At 41.4% G+C, this 20,280-nt stretch overlaps 1 protein-coding gene across 1 annotated transcript in view; it reads right to left on the reverse strand.

The window, feature by feature from the left end:
• skia (v-ski avian sarcoma viral oncogene homolog a) overlaps nt 1-20,280 on the reverse strand; it is a 56,741-nt gene that overhangs the window by 4,375 nt on the left and 32,086 nt on the right. The window contains exons 3-7 of the mRNA XM_079467942.1: nt 3,544-3,663; nt 2,949-3,064; nt 1,626-1,903; nt 646-974; nt 338-568 (exon numbers count right to left, since the gene is read on the reverse strand). Of these exons, the coding sequence (XP_079324068.1) occupies nt 338-568; nt 646-974; nt 1,626-1,903; nt 2,949-3,064; nt 3,544-3,663 (1,074 nt within the window). The remainder of the gene's footprint in view (nt 1-337; nt 569-645; nt 975-1,625; nt 1,904-2,948; nt 3,065-3,543; nt 3,664-20,280) is intronic.

Consider the following 20,280-nt stretch of genomic DNA (forward strand, 5'->3'; position numbering starts at 1 on the left):
GGTTATTCTTTTCTAGCCGGTTGCAAGAAACCTGTTCAGTTAAGAAAGCACTCAGGAATTATATGCTAATTCCAAACCTGTCTGACTTTTTTTGCAGAATACAAAATATTTTGAAGAACGTTGCTTACCAAACAACATTGGCCCCCATTGACTTCCACTGTATGGACGCTAAACCACATTTAACAAAATATCGTCTTTAGCGTTCCACAGAAGAAAGAGTCACATGCTAGTTTTAAATTACATGAGGGTGAATAAATGGTGAAAGCTTTTTGGTGAACCATGCCTAAACTAAACCTACAACCTTCCCAGCCCATCTAGAAAGTAGTCTTGAACTAACCTGTGCAGAATACTTGGCTCGCAGACGGCCAGCTTCACAGCCCTTGTCACACACTCGCATCTGTCTGGCCTGCTCCAGCTCTCTCTTCAGTCGTATTCGTGACTCGTTCGCCTCCCTCATCTTCCTCTCGCTCTCTGCACGCAGGCGCTCGATTTCCTTTCGCAGGTTTCTTTTGGCCTCGGTCGCCTCCCGTAGCTTCTCTTTCTTAGCGACGCGTAGAAACTCTAGCTCCTGTGGGGAAAACCAATGATCAGTTATTTATGCCACGCAATTAACATCTGTGGTTATGTTTGTGTGTGTGTTTGTACCTGTTGAAGGCTTCGTTTGGCCTGTAAGGCGGATCCTAGTTTCTCCTCCTGTTTCACCCTCATTTTCACGATCTCGTGCAGAAACTTTTCCTTTGACTCTTTTGAATCCAGACCGTGGTCTAACGCCTGCCTCAGCGTCTCGAGCTCAGACTCCAGGTTTGTCATTGCGTGTCCCTCTGCTGCCGATACCAGGGGGCCCTCAGGGGTCCCACCAGTTGGTGTCGGAACCGCTGGGATAGAGGTGCCGGGGCCGGAGGGAGAACTCAGGTCTTTAGCGGAACTCGAGGATGTGAAGGATGGAGATGAGAGAGATGAAAGTGATGATGTGACTGAAAAAAAACAAAGATTGAAAGTGGTTTAAATGTGTGAGGCCACATGCCTCATTGGTTCATAGTTCAATAGCAGTTGCATCAACATTTTCAGGCAAGTACAACAAAGAAAGTGCTTTAAATAAGCCATAAAGAATCGGGGACGACAGAAGTGTCATTGATTTTCTGACACATTCACATGAAAGCTTTTCGGGTTCTAATTCACCTCTCCAGAGCGCTCGCTCAAGGTTGACTGATAATGAACTGTGTGCACAATGAAGTGTGAAGGTATTTAAATCAACAACATAATCAGATGTTTCGGTTCCCTGATATGTAAATATTCAGAATTGTGACAAGGTTTAAACCCTTTCTACGGACAGAATCTGTGGTATTACAAATAAACAAATTGTGCTTGAACTAGAGGTAACATAATGAAAATCTACGAGATGCAAGGTTATTTTGGGGTAAAATTGCATATATTTATAAATCCACACAAGTTTACATAAAAATCTGTGTAAATCATTCTTTTAACAGTAGGACGAGGACTATAGAAGACTAATGGATTTCTTCATCTGCTGATGTAATTGCTACAAGCTTTACGTTGCTATGACAGGAATTAAGTTAATGATTTTGTCGTTAGTTTAATGTTTGTATGCAATGTGCTATACTCACATTCTTCACGGCTCTCCACTTCCACCTCCACGTCCGACTCTCTCTCCTCCTTAGAGGGTGGCATGGGCTTGCTGGCAGTGGCCGATGGGCAGGGTTGAGGGCTGGTTTGGGTCTCGTCCGTCAGCCTCCTCTTCCTGCTGCGGCTGGCACCTTCACTTTCCGCACCGTGAAGGTGCGAGGTGCTGGGGGCGGATGGAGACGCCTGCCCACCTTTCTGGAGGGGCGTCAGAGCTACGTTGGGGGCCACAGCGCTCTCCAGACTTTTGTAGTTGTAAAAGCTGTAGGAGGCACGGTGTGGTGAGTGAGCGGAACACGATATGGAATGATGACATTTCTTTTTCTGTGACAGTTCATGTATGATCCATAAACCAATAGATTTAAAGGAGCAGTTCGATTAAAAATCCAAACTCATTTTCTCGCCCTCATGTTATTCCAAAGTGGTAAATCTGTACATTGCTGGTTATATAAACCACGTTATATATGGTGCTTTTTACTGTTGTTTTGGAACTTAAGAAGTCCAGTCCCCATTCACTTTCATTTTAAAATCATTGCAAAAACAAGTGAGTAGAATATAAAGAATATATAACTATATGCAAGGTTGAAGATAAAAAAAGTGATGAAGTTTTGGAACAACATGAGTTGAGTAAATAATGACACAATTTTCATTGTCAAGTCAAATAAGCCTTCAGTTTTGGACTGCCTTACTACTGTGCTTGTGTAATGGTGTTAGCTAACATCCCTTGTCTTAAAGCATGGCGTTTTGGAAATTCCAAACCAAATGGCAGGTAGACATGGAAAAAAGCATCTCTTTAACGACAGTTTTGAGCAGAAATTTCACAGAAACCACAGATCGGAGCCTTGATGAGGTGACTCACTCGAACCCTCTCCAGTTATGATGGCATAGTTAAAACCACATATATCTAAGCAAGCAACAGCCTTGCATAATGCCTCTCTGTGCCGAAAACTCCAACCTTCTGCTGACTCGCCTAACCACAACCAAGCGTGACTAACAAGCTGGTTTTATGCACACATTCGCTTTCACACAAACATATACACACCCTTTCTTATGGTTTTTCTGCAATAGATCATTTGTACCTTACCTTTAGCAATTTGTAGCCGCTAAAGACAACATTTCTGAGATCTTACTGTGGTTTGGGTTATATGTTTTGGCTATGTTTATGGTTAGTTGGTCACTATTACAAAATAACCCCCCAGGAAGACCCTGATGGATACCCTGAAGATCTTTCTATTGTGATACTGAGCAGCTGTTTACCCAAACGTGGTATTTTGGATTGGTGTGAAATAATATTTTATGTTGTTTACCTATCGCGCAACATGTTTGCAGGTCTGCTGACTCCTTCCTTGTCATTAACGGAGATGTTCGGGGACCATGGCCTGAAAGCAGAGGGTCTCTGCCTGGGCTGGATGCCGTTGAGCCCCTGCAGAATGAGAGACAGTGAATAGATCTTTAAAGAAATAATACACGTATAAGCAGAGAATGCAATATGTGAGGCTTTCTGCACACAAAACATGTGAAACGTCTATATAATTTCATTGTATGAAATGTCTACAAAAAGTCGAATTGAACTGAGATAAAGACAAAGCCAGTTTGAATAATGGTACTGTGTCTTGTCTGAAATCGAAGCTGTGCTACCCTATTTCCAGGCGCTTTTCATTTTAGGAGCGAATTGATTTTTCAAAAGAACATCATCAGTTATTTTGGGTCAAGATCTTGTTTCACAAGAACCCGATTCTGCAGATAGAAAAAAGTTGCTTGGCTCCAAAAATCCTCATTGAAGAGGCCAAACGCCCAACTTTGCAAACAGCCTCGTGCATTGCTGATAAAAATATCAATATATAATCAAAGGAACTCTGTACGCTATAATCGCTTGTTTCATTTGAGAATACGCTTTGGTACCTTATTGGCTGATGCAGAGAGGGATCGTAGCCAATCGGGTTGCTTGTCTTTGTCTCCTGAGGGCGACTGTGCTGGTAAATCATCATGTTTGGTCTTCTTGGCAGGAATGGGATCAGACGCCTAGAGAGAGATGGGATGAAAGAGAGAAAAGGATGAGTATTACTTAGAATTGATAAAAGCATGAACTCACTGTTACACTTCATGTTTTTGTATTATACTTTAGCATAGGGTTCAGTACACATTGTGTCTCTTTGCTGTTTTACAGTCCTACGGCTCTTGATATATAGTACATTACAGTAATAGCAGGATCAATGAAAGCAGTCGGACAGATTAAATGAGTGTCGAGCCAGAGGGCGTCTATCACCTCAGACAGAGCCGTGAACCAGAGGAGACAGGTGCAAAGTGAATATGTCTGAGACTCAAACTGAATATTTGGCATAGTGAGTGATGTCGTGTATATGAGGAAGGCCTGCAACGGTACATGCATCCAAACCAAACAAATTGTACATGCAATGACATGAAAGATTCATATCTTGGCACGTGTGTAATCTAAATTACATGTTGAGTTACAGCGTTTGAGAATCTGAATAGAATTTGGGATTTTTTCTATTCAACCAATGGAAAGGTGGTTAATTAAAATAAAATGCAGGTGCCCTGACTGGCGCAGCAGGGGAGTCTGGGTAAAATGCTTCCAACTGAGTTGCACAGTTAGCCGATCATCAGATGAGAAATCTGGAACGTTCCATGCGACAGTCAGCTACTAAAGATTCAACATTTCTATTCCAGCCAATTCATATGTTTCTGCAGCTGAGAAAACAATTACTCTTAGGTCTCTGGGTGAAAAGAACATTCACGCAAAAGAACAGGCTGTGCATGAAATGGGCCCGCCGATGTTTGCATACATGAAAGATTGCATCACGTATGACCTCATAGACAGGCGATACGTTGGGCGTGGTGAAGTTTCAGCAACCAAGTGTGATTATCTGATCCCAAGTGCAGCCATTTGCCACGTGCCCAAATTTGTACATGAATCAGACGTTTGACATAATGAGGCCCTAATGTGCAGTGGAGGCGACTGTGGGGGTCAGCATCCCTTGTGCATCTCTTATTAAGCTCAGATGGAGAAAAATATTATTTTTGATTGCGTTTCTAGATCCGTCTGACATTTTCGTTGAGATTACAGTTCCCTATTTTTCCAAAGAACAGTTTTGTTTGTTGCGATTTTTTATGCTGTAACCATTACATGAAATGACTTTGTCACCCTGACCTGGATGAATTTCAGTTTCAAATGCAATTTCAAATTGACTTCAAGACCCCTCCGCCCATTTGCTTTCATTCGCAGTTCAAACTTTATGCTGTAAGCTTCAAACATTCTGCACATGCCCTCCTGTGCAGCATATACGTGCGATGGAAAGGATGCTAGAGACAGTCATCCGAAGCTCTCTAACACAAGCAGACAGGAAATCACACATCTAAATAAGACGCAGGACGCACGCGAGAGACGTCCTTAGATCTTTACTTAGAACTTAGAACCTAAAAAAATGCATACGAATACAGTCTCTATTTCTTTGGTCTTTCTGAGGTATAGACCTATATCTCACATCTTTTTCTCGTCATGCAATCTTTGGCATGGTTGGACAATGAATGTGGGGGTATTCAAGAAATGTACGAGACGACACACGCAACACTCACAAAAAAAGTGCACAGGACAGACAAGTTTCTGCAAAGCAATTTGGAACTGTAAGTGTCTAAGGAAGGGCGGGGCGGACTGTTGGCACACACACACACACACACTTAGGCTGCCTTGCACGTTGGTGTGAGAATGAAAGGTTTGTGTCGTGTTGCGTTAATTCGCTCTAGAGTTTTGTCGCTTGCTGAAAGGGACAATAAATGAAATGTGTTTCGAAGGGCTGAACACCCGCACGAACGCTTACTTCTTGCCACATTACACACAATTAACCTACTTAACAAGAGTTGCTAAATAGCCTTCTCTGTCTCTCCGACCTCTTAATGCCACCCCCTGTCTAGTCCTGTGTTTCCTGTGGCACAGATTCCAGGATTTCCCTCCTAAACAAGCAATCATGTTCCAAATCGCAAACACGATGACTGACAGAAACTTCCTGGTGTAACGCTAGCAATGTAAACATTGTCCTTAGGGTTCCAGGGTTGCAGACGTTTAAATAAAGCAGCTAGCTGCAAAAAGGCTATGTTTATTATAAAAATGTATAATGTTATGTATAATTATATTTATTTATCACAAATATATATAATACAATGTATATAATAAATGTATGCATAAGGAGAATTGACAAATGTGTAAATGTGTCCTATGCTGTGACATATATATGTCATACAAATTCAAATTTCTATATATAGTATATACAGTATATGTATTAAACTGTATATTTTCTATATATTTATGAAGTATCTTTAGTCTGTTTTATCGTCGTCATGTAACACAGGAACTTTTTTGCATCTATGCGACTTGCTGATTTGTCTCGTCCAAACCAAATTTCAAGTGAGAAATGTGTATTGAAAACACAGTTGTGTTGATTCTTCAACATATTCAAATCTAGTGCGCTCCTGTGTCTCAGTTGTTACAGCATTGTGTTAGAAATTCAAAGGTCATGGGGTTTGATCTCCGAGAAACACAAACATGCATTGCACACAGGTGAAACGTATACCTAGAATGCACTGTAAGCCACTTTGTATAAAGCGTCTGCCAAATGCATGAATGGAAATGAAGGGTGGGAAATGTGTTCCTAAAGAAAACATTTGCGTTGTTTCTTAAACATATTCAAATCGAGTTTTTGCAAACCTGGTGTCTGCCGTGCCGCGGCTGGTTCCTGTGGCGATACTTCTCCCGGCCTTTACAGACATGTTTGCTATTTAACCATGAGACAGGTTTAAGGACCTTGAGTACCCACACTAAGTTGAAGGCGAAAAGAGCAAACCAGTTTTTTGTTTGTGTGAGTCTCAAAATGTGTAAGCGATACTCCACCCTCTTTCTGACCTGAACATGGCCTCCCCCTTGAGCTAAGCTACAGGCCTCAGCCGGAAGGGAGGGACTTCCTGTAAAACTAGCAAAGCGCTGCTCTCTCTCTTTATCTCTCTCTATCTCTCCGTATGTCTCTTGCAGTCTTCAAATGGGCTATCATGTTTCTCACCAGGCAATGACCACAGAAACCTTCAGTCTGACAGGGCATGTATGAGTTTCCATACTACAGGTGTCAGACTGCACATGACTCACAATGTCACAACCGACATTAGTTCAGAGTGATTTTCACTAAATCAGCCATTTAACTTTCACTGTTTGGAAGCCTAGGCATGAATACTTTGTGCATTTTGAAGTACTGGCATAGAGATGTGCAAAATAAATTCATTTAATTAATTGGGGTTAATGCAGAATGCAAGGCTTTCGGGTTGTTTTTCATACGGATGGCCAAAATTGTCAATTTAAGGGTGCCATGCTTAAAAGGGGATTCAATTAAGTTGTCTTTTTAGAAATCCAGAGTGGAATTTTGGGAGGTGAAGGCGTAAAGTTGAAACTGTGAAATGAATGGTTCTCTCTCTCGCTCATGTGTCGAGGAGTGAGACGTGCACTCCGGGCGGGTACAGCTCATTAGGAATGTAGCGTCTGTACACCACCTCGCTAGACAAAACACCTCCCTAACTATGCCAACAAAGACGCACACACGCAATTACAGATGTTTAAGGCATTTTTCTCACTTTCCCAGACTATCAGATGTTCAGTCTTTCACATCGCGACTTTAGATTGCAATCACGCTTGGTTATCTCCAATCTGTTAACATGAAAAAGTATAACTTTATGTAACATGCTGAAATATATATACTGTGACGGCGACCTGTCCTTAGTGTTTGTATCACCTAAAAAAACAGTATGTCAACACATCGGAAATCAGAGCTATTTTTGGCCATCAGATTACAAACAGTCTATTGCTGTGCACACTTGGACAAAGGTCTCGGCGGAGGACCTAAGGTCTGTCATTACTGTCATTAGTCATTAGCGTCTGCGGTGTGTGTTGAGGTTGGGCTTCCAGGAAAGGTCTCGTGACATCAGACATAACAAAGCCGCACAACATTCACAGCACTCAAACGTACACCGCAATAAGGCAAAGCGATGGCGCTAAGTTAATACCCACTCCTACCAACGCAGACGCACGGTCCGGCACATGTACCCTCACGACCGCACATACAGGAAAACATCAAAAGTGAGACGTTCGGTGCAGCTGCATGCTTGCATATACAACGACGCACACACATAAACCTGGTGTTGTCTAAACTTGGTCACACCAAAAAGAAAGGATAGGGTTCCACTTCCTCTTCCAAATTTGCTTTGGCAACGGCTTGTGTGGGAACGGAGTAGATCCCGTTCCCCTCGGACACATAGGGCGCAAGTCCATAGTTCAGGAAAGATGGCACACGTCCTGCTTTTTCTACCATTGTCAACACGCAGCTCAGTGTAGTCAACGTTCCTGCAACGTTTCAATCTGCAGAACAAACGTTATTCAAAGTTTGAACCTGCCTGTGCAACCAATAAAAAGCGTTTTAGAAGTAAATGTCGGGGAAAAAATAAGAGAGGGAGGGAGATGTATATATAGATAAAGAATGACGGAGAGGGGGGAGAGAGAGAGCCCTCGGGCAAAAGGGAGGAAAGAGAGAAACCCAGAGAGAGAGATAAAACTATGACTCATTTACTCTCAAAGTTAAAAGCATCTAAGAGCAAGATAATCACATTTCAGTGTTTTTCGAAAGTTGTTGAAATCTCTTAGGCTGGACTCTAATGGACGCATATTGATCCTGGAGTATGTGTGTGTTCATAACTGTTGCTTTCTTTTACCATGTCTTACCTCATGTCTACCAATAGCCAGCATCTCTAATCTCTTGATCAAATCTGTTTTTGTCAATGGAGTGTAGGGACGCACGAGTTTAGAGATTAAATATTAGTTTGAAAGCAACACAAGAGAAATATTGTAATAACTGTTAAGCTATATTGTTCAGTTGTCTCCGTTGCTTTTAAAGAGTCACAATGATCACCAATTCAGAATTTTACATCCATCAAGTCATATGTGACAATTTTTGTTAATTTTATTTGAAACTATTAAGTTAAATGTCTGGATTATGTAAATATCGTCGTTATAATGACTTTTGGTTACCTTCCACACTAAACATCAGTATGGACATCACCCTTTTAACTTATATGCATACTGAAATTAAATAAGAGCATTGTTATTATGAATTATCATTATTATTATACGAATTATATATATTATATAAGCCAATCCTGTAGCTCAGTGGTTACAGGATGGCGCTAGCAACACCAAGGTCATGGATTCGATCCCAGGGGAATCCACATACTCAGATACAATGCATAGTACAATGCAATGTAAGTCGCTTTGGATAAAGGCGTCTACCAAATGCATAAATGTAAATGTAAGCTTTTCTTCAAGTGACACTGATCTTCTCTCAGCGCTCAGACGGCGATGGTTTTCTGGCTTTGCTAATGCCATTCGTTTCTAGCAGTTCAAATGCAGTGACAGTAAAGCGCCTCAGGAGAGAAGCCTCTTTCAGCCAGGACTCGTTTTTCCCTTCTGCCTTTTTTTCTAGTTTTAATGACTGCCTTTCAGCACTGTCAAAAGAGCCGCCACCACGAGCACTCTCATAAAAATATTCAGAGAGCCTCACTGAAAACTTCCAGCATTTATGACCTCATAAAGTCAACCGTGGTGAGATAGAAAAGTGTCCGAGAGATATTTCTCTCATTTTCACATGAAGGGGGGAATCGCAGAGAGATGAAATGACAGTCTGGGTGAGGGGCATGATCTGCCAGCCGGAGCTCATATAAATAAAGTATGTGTGTGTGTGTGTGTGTGTGTACGCATGTATGCGCTGTTTCCAGACAGATGGCCTGTAAGGGGGTCACGCACATATATTTTGGTACACAATCACTTGAGGGCAGTGGAACACTGTAAGGTATTTCAGGGGTCTCTTGTCTAACACACGTCTTTACATGTGACTATCTGAGAGAAGCGCCAAAACAAACACACAAAATAGGAAACATGCTCAAAGGCGTACATACAAATGTCCACACAAATATAGCAAAACCAGTCATTTGGTGCCTTGTGGAGACATAAGTGAAACAAAATTATGTTTATTTGGAAGTCCAAGAACTAGTTATGCTGGTTTGAATGTGTTGTTTGCACTCTCTTGCATTGTTACTTTATATTTATTTAATTATTTTGTCTTAAATTATTACATTGTCTGCTCTTCGAAAATCTGTCTTTTTTAGAGAGCTCTGAGACACAAAATCTTTTTTTAACTCTCATTTGTGATATGTCATTTCCTGTAAGCAGGAAGTCTAAAAAACACCACTTACAGTGACTGAGTGTCTCTCTGTCTGTTTGGTAATATTTCATTTTATCCCTTTTTGGAATTACTCCAAAATACTCGCACAAATTGAGAAATCAATGGGCCGTTTACTTCCAACTTGGGGGGTAAACAAAAAAATCAAATAAATGGCCCCATTCTTCCGGATTGTGGCCCGGAGAAACAATCGCGTTGTTAATAAAGACATTATTTCGGAAGGTTAGGTTAAAAATAGCGAAGACCTCCTGCATGCCGTATCCTCCCGGTATGCGTCGTCTAGTCGGAACACACTGGGACATGTTGGTCATTACCGGCTTAGAATCATGAAAGCATTCGGAAGTGTTGTGGAAACCTAGGACCGTTATGGAAAGTGGGAGACCGCTAGGGAACGGTGGAGACAATGCCTGGACCCTAACCCGAACCTGAGCGCCACACATACGGGATGCGGCACGGGGTGTGCGCAGGTTTTAATTAGCCCGGGCGCTCTTGTTCCACAGCGGCAGGAAGGAGAGACTGAAATAGAGAGCTACTATTAACAGCAGGCCTGATTATAGCAGCCATGAGCCGCCACACAACCAGCCCGCCCAGCAGTCTTTTGAACAGGGTCGGAAAAAGAAGAGCAGAAGAGTTTTCTGGTGGAAAGTACAGCTGTTAGAGAGAGAGAAGATGACCATTCCTCCTTAGCAGCTGCCATTTCCACTAAAATATTCTGTTCTTCACTTTCCATCGTTTCCCATAGCAACTGCAAAGCTGTATCTGAATAACAGAACAAAGACTTCTTTACTTCTCTATCTTCCTCCCTTCTTACTTGTTTCGCTGCTTTTAGTATAAAGCATAAAGATTCAGACGGGTCAAAGAAAGACCTTTAAAAGAATACGGTACACAAATTCTTTAGTCATTATTTAGTCACCCTTATGTTGTTTCCAAACCAAATGTACCAAAACTGGTTCATTAAAGTAGAAGCATTACATTCATTACACTCATTCCTTATTATGATTTAACTATGAACCCATGTTGTCGTAAAAGCATCGCAACCACTAATATACTAAATTCTTATTATAATAACTACAGTTTTACCATAATATTTGTAGTGAAACGTTGGTAATACCAATGATGACCGCTGTCAGAAAACATGGTTTCTACATTAGTCATGGTTTAAGGTTCTGTCTTCATTTATTCACCCTCAAGTTGTTCCAAATCTTTGTTCTGATGAACACAGAACGATGCTTAAAACCATACAGTTTCTGGCCACCATTGACTACCATAGTAGGAAAAAAAAAGATATTTTCAAGAATATAAGGGTGTCAATGGTGTCCGATGGTGTTTGGTTAAAAGCATTATTGCAAATATCTTTCTCTATGTTCATCAGAACAAAGAACAAATTACAGATTTGGAACAACGAGTGCGTAAATGATGTCAATATTGTTATTTTTAGGTGAACTGTCCCTTTAATGTTCATAATGCTTGTCATACAGAAACAGTTCTTAATAACGGTCGCCTGTCAAACTCCCAAAACACTATAAGATGAGTATGAATTTATATTATTTGTGAACTATTTTCCAAAACAACATGAGAGCTGTTAAATATAAACTGCTGTTATATGACAAGTACATTTTTACTTCGTGTGCTCTACAGAACAAATAGTAGCATGGGGATGAAAAATAATGACAGCGTCTGCCCGGGTGAACAGGGTGCCAGTGCTGGATTGAGGTCACATGGCGGTGTGAACGTGGGCCGCTGACCGGGAGGGGGCGGATGGCAATACCAGGTCAGGCTGATTTAGCATGTTATTGTCAGGTTCATTTACAGCATGGCTCCAGTCTCTGGCAAATTAATGGGAGACGGCCCCAGTCTAACACAATCACAGCTGACCCAGACACTGCTCCACTAATGTAACTGGCTCTGTCTCTCTCTCTCACATGTATCGTTGCATGCACACACACACATGCTTTTAGTGTCCATCTTTGTTAACATTTAGAACAACAGTGATACGACTGACTGGCAAAGCTAAATCCCAGTTAGCACCTTTCCAAAATTACAGTTTTAGTGGTTAGATGACTCCAAATGCCAAACTAACAGTCATGGCATGCTGTCCTCTGAAACAGACAGACAAATCCTCTGTAAAAGAGCCATGTAAAAGGGATTTCACAGCATGCCTTCGTATCATCAGGGTTTGCTGGTGACTGCTAGACAGCAGTCCACATACACAGCCTGTCCAGACAGAACGGATAAATAAAAGCTTCCCTATCTGAAAGGAAATAGATCATCATGGGAAATGGGGAAATGGATGTCCATAGACGTGAGGAAAAATGAAGGTCATTATTTCACAACGAAAAAAAAAAATTCCCTTGTTTTTTTAATGTTACGCAAGAAAAAACTGCATCTATTGTATAATCGGAAACACAAACTTTTGAAATTTGGACATGTACACATTTGGTATTAAGCCAATTGAGTGTTTAAAATTTTGCACTGCGTTGTTTTGGCATTCATGGAAATCGCAGTAAAATGTAAAACATCCCAGCAGAAAATGATCAGTGCAAAATTTCGTAAACATGTTCTATAAGCGCTCTTTTGTATAACACAATTTTGGCTGTATATAAATAATACAAATTTGGTTTCATGTTTTATTTTGTGAAGAGATTCAAATTTTAAATAATTTGTAAACTGTATATATAATATTATATAATAATAGATATTAAATGTATATTATATATAATATTATATTACATTTCGATTATACAAAGAATGCATTGCAAAAATGTATACGCAAAACGTAATTTAGTAAGAATATATAAGAAAATTATTTAATTATTGTATCTGAAAATCGTTCTAAAGATTTTTGCCAGCTGCCCTTCTGGCCCTCAGATACAGCACTTTTGCAAAGGTGTGTCTTTAGGTGTATTGGTGTGTGGAACAAATCATTAAGAATGTCTCTGCCCCGATCCAAATGAAGTCGTTAGCATTGATTCTATCTTTAAATTGACAGCTAGTAAGAAGAGCTGAAAGAAACCAGGCTGATCCAAACATACCCACCAGATGGTGGCTGCAAAGACTATGTGTGTCGCACCCAAGCGCTATATACGAGATTTCCTGGTGGCCCTACAGCCAAATCTCATCAGACACACATTGCATGTGTGTTGCTGGCTCGGCTCTTAATCCACGAGGAACGTTTTCCAGTGGTGACAGATGGGATTATAATCCACCCAAACAGACAGCCTTTTAAATGAGTATCCTAAAACCCTTACTAACACCCGTGGGACAGACGTCATAATGCAGACATTTGAAACTAGTTGGATGTTTCGTTTATTGGTAATCGAAAAAGGGGGAAGCGATCTTCTTTCTTATATAGAAATGTAATGTAGATGTAATGTATATTGGCTAGAAACACGGTATTCGTGCTGGCTGGCCTATGACTGCGATGAACCACTTTAGGGTCAGTTGTCAGGGAACCTTAACACCATATTCGCCAACAACGGTCATCTGAGCCATAGCAGCATTTCTGCTGACATCCACAGACAAACGCATACCGAAATACGCAGAGTGCCATAATATTAGCATCTCAAAGCAGGAGGTCTTACTTCTCCAAACAGAGGATTGAAAAGTGTGCCAGAAAGAGAGAAAGCGAGGGTGAAAGACTGGGAACGCTAGAAAGGGGGACATGGGAAAAAATGACTCTAATTTGCCCAAATGCCCGTCCTACTTCTGTCAAACAGCTTTAATTCCCGTCCTCTGCCAGTCAGCTAACTGCTGTCGCGTCATTCCGCACCCTTTTAGGGGCACGTTCTCGTACCGTTTTAATTGCCGGTACGAATGCGTCAGAGGGACGTCTGTGGCCTATGCCACATGAGCATTGCTTTTTTAAGGGTCCGGGTTGAGTTAAAAATAGTTCAAGTATTGTTAACCAGTGCAGGCCTTCTATATTCATTTAAACCAGTGGACCAATCAGAAAAAGCATACTAGTGTCTATGTGTTATTCATATAAAACCAGACAGAAACAGTTCAGCTGGAGAAATTCTTGTTCTGATGAAATGGAGTAATGGTGTTTTATGGATTCACTTTGTGCTGACAGTGTGACATGTAGCTGTTAACAGTGGTCAACACACACACACACACACACACACACACACACACACACACACATGGACGCTATAAGTGGACTGTGACTTTAACACACTCTGTCCTACACTGCTGAGTTCACACTTTGGCCCTCTTCAAACCGGCAATCAATTATCAGTCTAGCCGGAGCAAGGGCAGAACACACGAGACCTGGGTGGCTGTGTGTGAGTGAGTCTTGGCTGGTGTCCACTGCAGCTCGGGCAACTTTGCGAGTGTGTATATATGTGTGTGTGTGTCTGCACAAGTCATGGGGTTAAAGTCAAAACCAGCACCTGCTGCTCTTAAGCGCGCACATTAAGGCCTGCAACATGAGACAGGGCAGACTGCACAGGCTCATATGTGCAACACAAGACACACAGATTTGTTTTTCATGTTTCTAATAAATTAACTGGTGAGTTGCATTTAAAACTATGTAACTATTCAAATCTATAAGACTATATCCAACTATAAACCATAAGACATTGTATCACACAAGTTAGAACTAATGTCCCGCCATCGGCTTTTCCTGATTGGTCCATTGGTTTAAAACTGACAGTGATGTTCTCCATACGTAACCAAATAAAAATATATTTTTAGGATAACAAGTTTTCTTTCTGTTGAAGCTGTGTGACAAAATGTCTTGTTGGTCAGGCACCAACACGGCCGGATCCAAAACCTGTATAATAAAAACACAACATATGCTGGTCTTCTCAACAGGGATGGTGGAGCATATGCACCACTTTCCAATGCGACATCTCCGACAAGACCCTAAAAAAGGCCCAAAGATGTGAAAAGCCCAAATCCTCCATTTAAAGCACATGTACAACAATTGAAGAAATGGTCAGATAATGCAACGCTCTCGTGTTTAATGACTGTTCCGCAACAGGGCGTTTCACTGATGGCATCTCTTTAAAAACAGAGTGACCACAGAACTGATGGCATGACCGGGTGTTAACTGATTAACAGTAAAAACAGAAATAAAGTGGTAAAAGGAGAGGGGAAAGAACAACTGAGAGCTGTGAGATTGAGTGCAAAGGGCTGTAAAAAGGCAGGGCCTGTAAAAAAACCCATGGGTGAAGTTGGGGTCGAGTTATCTCTCTGTTTAGGTGGGTTCACTCGGAGGTGAGTGACCAGTCCTGAGTCGTAAACAGTCTGAAGTTTACAGCCATCATTCCGGTTGTTCTGCCTCCCCCTCCCGAATCAGGCTGAAGAAAACAAGGCCACTATAAACTCCATGCAGAGAGGGGGGCGAGCGCTCGCCAAAGCCAGGTCAGGGCAAAGCAGAGGGGGCATAGGGAGTTCAACTGCCCTGCACTCAGACTGCTTGGAGATCGTAAATGTCACGTTGTTTCCTCTTGGTTTCTCAAGATTATTTCAATCGAAACACTCGGAATGAAAAGAATATAGTTAAATATAAAATAAATACTTTTTTATGTTAACTATAAGCCATTTGTAGACTGGATTCACTCATAGCTCTGAACACTCCCGAACAGCATGCCAATGCATTAAAAGCGTCAAACCAATCAGTTGAGTTTGAGGCAGGACTGTTTGTTTTTTCAACCAATGGCAGATGGGGGAGTGTTCAGGAAACACTTTTTATTTATTTATTTACAATTCAGTTGGATGCTGCAGAGGCATACTTTAGCTTTAAATACTAAATAAATTGAACGAGCACTGGTTTAAAGAATTTTCTATCGGGAAAAAGAGAAAGAATAGTAGTTTAAGGAAAGAGATGTAAAGAAAAAAAAGAGCGTTAAGTGGTCCGGGGTCACGGAAGATCTTGATTCCATCTGGTCCATATCAAAACAAGCATGAAGGGTGAGGGATATAGAGTAATGTCCCTTTGTCTTTGATGAGTGGAGGTGTCAAAGAAATAACAGCAATGAAAAAAAAGAGGGGGGAGAGAGAGAGAAAAGAGCAAGAAAAGACAGGATGTTGTGGTTGGGAAAGAAAAAATAGGAAGGGAAAAAGCTTGGCACTTTCCTCGCTGGAGTTGGTCTTAATTAAAAAGGATTGGTTTTATGTGACTGCCGGAGGGGAAAGACAATTTACTGCAAACATGTTCAGACAGACTGAAAGAGAGAGTTAGAGAAAGAGAGAAAAAGGGAAAATATCTCGGTCTGGGTGGTTCTGTTTAATCTCACGTTTTTAGCTGGTTTTTGCAGACCCTGGATGAACATGTTTTCATGTAAGCAAATGTAAAGGCAGCCCACAAAACTGAAATCCAAAAGTTCACTTTTGCAGACGGAAGAAAATATATTATAACTTTAGGGATTTAGAAAAGCCACTAATGTTAAACTTATTCTTAGATGAGTCTGTAAGATTAAAGGTCCACTGTATGAAATTGAGTGGCATCTAGCGGTGAGGTTGAACCAACGGCTCACTCCACCCCTCCCTTTCGAAGCACTACGGTGGCTGAAACAGAACTAAGATGTTGTCACATTTTCGCTCTTTTGCCGAGCTTTCTGTAGACAGTTTGTCCGTTGTCCGTTCAGGTTAGAAACGACGTGATGAACTCCATGTAAGGGGACCCACGGTGTATGAAGATAGAAAAAGCTCATTCTAAGGTAATAAAAACATAACGCTTCATTATGCGAGGTCTTTATACACCTCTGAAGACATAGTTATGTATATTATATTGCAATTCTGTCAGTAGAAAAAATTACACACTGGACCTGTAAATAACCAAAAACGCACTAATATCACAATATAGTTGATCAATTTACCAAATGTATATATATATATATATATATATATATATACACACACACATATATATATATATAGTTCCTGAAAAACATGAATTTGCAAACAAGAAGTCTAGCATCGTTGCAAACTCAGCTACATTATGTAACCCTCAAGTTAAAAACAAAGACTCAAACCAGCCCACTCGCTCTATCCTCCTCGGGGTGTAAATCAGTCTGTCTTTAAATGCAAACCCACAACAAGCCGACAGTCACCATGACTAACAGAGACATCAGTGGATTATTATCACTCATGCGCATCATTTCGATTAAAGAAGCACCGTCTCACGTCAACTGCCCTTAATCATACCGGTTAAAACGCTGTCTAAGACAAACCCGAGCGGCGCAATAACACTCTATTGTGCCATAATTCTAGAAACACTCTCATGTTTCTTGCCAACCGTTCAGAGATCAGACAGGAAGATAGCTATTTCCTTTGTAAAAACAAGCTGTATGTATGTGTGTGTGTGTGTGTGTGTGTGTCAACAGCAATGGCAGAAAGTGCAATTCTGCTAAAGAATGTCTTAATGCAGGAAAGTCTGTCTGACACTATAACTGAACTGAAGCAGTGACCTTTTCTTAGCCCCGTCAGAAAACACTTTTAAGTTATTCATTCACCTCATACATCCTCCATTGATAAAACACCATTTCAAATTTACCATGGTTTAACTATAGTAACCATAGTTTACAAATGGTCATTTGTTCAAAAAGCAGGGGTACTAGCAAGGGATTTGGGGTTTTGGCGTTGTGTGAATAGTCCAGTCCACAGTTTATTGTCATTGGTCCAATTCTCCGCCCCATATATTATAAATATTATGAATTGAACAAAAAAAGTTCTGTGGCTGGTAGTGATTGTATTGTAAAGTGAGGCATATCCGTGTTCCTCATAAATTGAGAACTTGTGCGTTTAGATGTTATGTCATAGAGATTTTGCTGAACTCATAGCGATATGTTTCTCTAGAAACATTGAACAAAGAAACATCTAACAAAGATATCCATCTTGCCTCCAGACTAAACTATTTTAAACTTCCCACCACATACACACACACACACACACACGCACGCACTAGACTAAACTAGACTAAAGTAAAGCCAGAAATGGCAACGTTATCCGGGCTGTGATCTTAGTCCACTGACCGTAAACATAAGGGTCTAAATGCGCATAAGTGTATTTTGCAAGCAGTTCTCCCATGTGTCTGAGAAAATAAAATCCTGCCAAATCTAGTGCCACTGATGTTACTATAGCAATTCAAAACACACTGCAATCCAAATAGTTGAGTTTGTGTGTGTGTTTAAAGAGATTTGTGCCCTGTTTGCCGTAGCAGTCAGGGTTAGCAGTGCAGTAAAAGGGAGTGCCAGCTTCTGTGTGTGCATGCGTAGGTGTGAGAGCTTGTCTGGTGCACGCATGAGTGTGCATGTGTGTTTGTGTGCATACAAGCATGAATGTGTGTAAGCTTGTCTGGTGCACGCATGCATGCGTGTGAGCGCGTTTTGTTTGTGTGCACCTGCCTCTGAAGGTGGGCACATGTTGGCATTTCTCAGGGTCCCATGCAGGACCGCGCATACCTGAGCGCACCTGAGCCGACGATCTGATAGCGGACGTGCGAGTGCAGACACGAAGCTGAAAATTCCTTTCCCAAGTTCACAAACCCCGAGAGAAAAAAAGGGGACAGGCCTCTATGAGGCACTGAGGCGTCTCCGACTGTACATCTGTGTGTCTGCGTGTTTGTTTAATGTAAATCTGCCTTTCGACTGTCTTCAGCAGGCAGAACGAAAGCTTAGGCTCTGACTGAATGAGAAACAAAAACACAAAATCACCAACCCACCCACACGCACATTCATCCGAACCCACGGTGACATGCTCTCTCACCCTCCCCAAATCCCCCCTAAATTGAAAAACCTACACTAAAACTAATTTCCTACTCTAGGAGATGAGTGACTTGACACACACACCCGCACGTATACACACACTCGCCCTAAAGCACACAGTAATTATGAAAGTGCCTTGGGTTCTAGAACGTTGCTCTCTTTAAAAGTTGACCTTTGCCTCAGTTCAATCTGTCGAATAAAACGCAAAGCATCAATCATCCGTCTCTCAAAGCTCTATCGCTCCTTTTTTCTCTTTCCCTCGCTGCTAATGGGTCTCATCCCTCATTCATGACGACAGACAGGAGCGAGTTGTAACTCACCTCATAAAATAGACAGATAGCGCATCGAGAGAGCGGCAGTGGAGAGGGAAGAGAGGGAAAAAATAAGCTTTTCTATCTGTTTTCATTATTTTCTATTAGCATATTTTGGGGCCATGAAAAGAATGCGCGCGCGTTCGTGCCAAAGCGCGTTATTCATCACTCAGTACTGCAAGATACGCCGTCTGTCTCCACACCCTAAAAATTCTTGGATGTGAGGTTTTATTCCGACGTGCTTTTTCTTTCGCTCCCCTTCTCTCTCTGTTTCTTTCCTTCGTTCTTGTACGCTTCGGTGTCTGGCAGGGAGAGTGTTTTTCTCCATGGAAACCGACATAACAGTCTGTGTTAGCCAAACTCCAGCTCTGCAAACAGAACCAAATCGAATCTATCATCCATTCGTTCTGTTCCATGCTCTCTCCCTCTCTCTCTCTCTCCTTCAGCTCGGCCAGTTCTGAAGGATACAGTTTCAAACACAGACGTCATTCCCAAACTCCCGGGGATCGTTAATATTTGTAAGATGAGGTTGCGCAAAGACGAGAGCGCGTTCGAAATATAAGGAATATAAAGGATGAAATCATCGACGCCACGCGAGGGTGTAAATTCAGTTCAATCGTGTGGTTAACCTTCACGACTGCTAATACAATTTGGAGCTGGCATTCAACCAGAAAACTGGCTGTTCTGTTTCAAACTCCTTTAATGACAAAATCCCACAAAACCTGGATATTTGTCTCGGTTACATAAGCGTTTAACCCGCAGTTGGAAAAGATGACTAATGTTGAGAAGTAATGCGTTTCCAAAGGCTTTCCCAATGGAACATTATGAAACGCATTGTTCGTTAAGGAATCCATTTTTGAAGGACACAAATAAGGGAAAAAGCCCTCGTGTCAGCACTTTTGTCTTGAAACTTTCCCATACTTGCACCAGTCCACATGCATGAAGTATGTGTGCACACGTCTGCGTGCGTATTCTTTCATGCAGTATTCTTTTTAGCGGAGACATGCACACGAGTGTTTGTGGATAAGCAAGTATCCCAAGTTTATATCCTGGAAGGGGAAAGGTCATTCACCTGCACAGAGCTTAAAACACCAATACAGCCAATTGACCCATTGGTTTCTTTAAATGAACTGTCCACTTAAGATTGCTAACCACCATGAATAATGTTGCTTCCCCCCCACACATAATACTCTCTGTTTTGTCTGCGGTGATGTTAACAAGATTCCAGACCATTCAGGAACATTTTTAATGTTGAGCCAAATATAACGAAACAAATAAAGATGTTAGAAGCATCAGTATAGGACAAACCATCATATAAATTGCCTGCATTTC

This window comes from Barbatula barbatula, assembly GCF_947034865.1.
Source record: "Barbatula barbatula genome assembly, chromosome: 11".
NCBI classification, from domain to species: domain Eukaryota; kingdom Metazoa; phylum Chordata; class Actinopteri; order Cypriniformes; family Nemacheilidae; genus Barbatula; species Barbatula barbatula.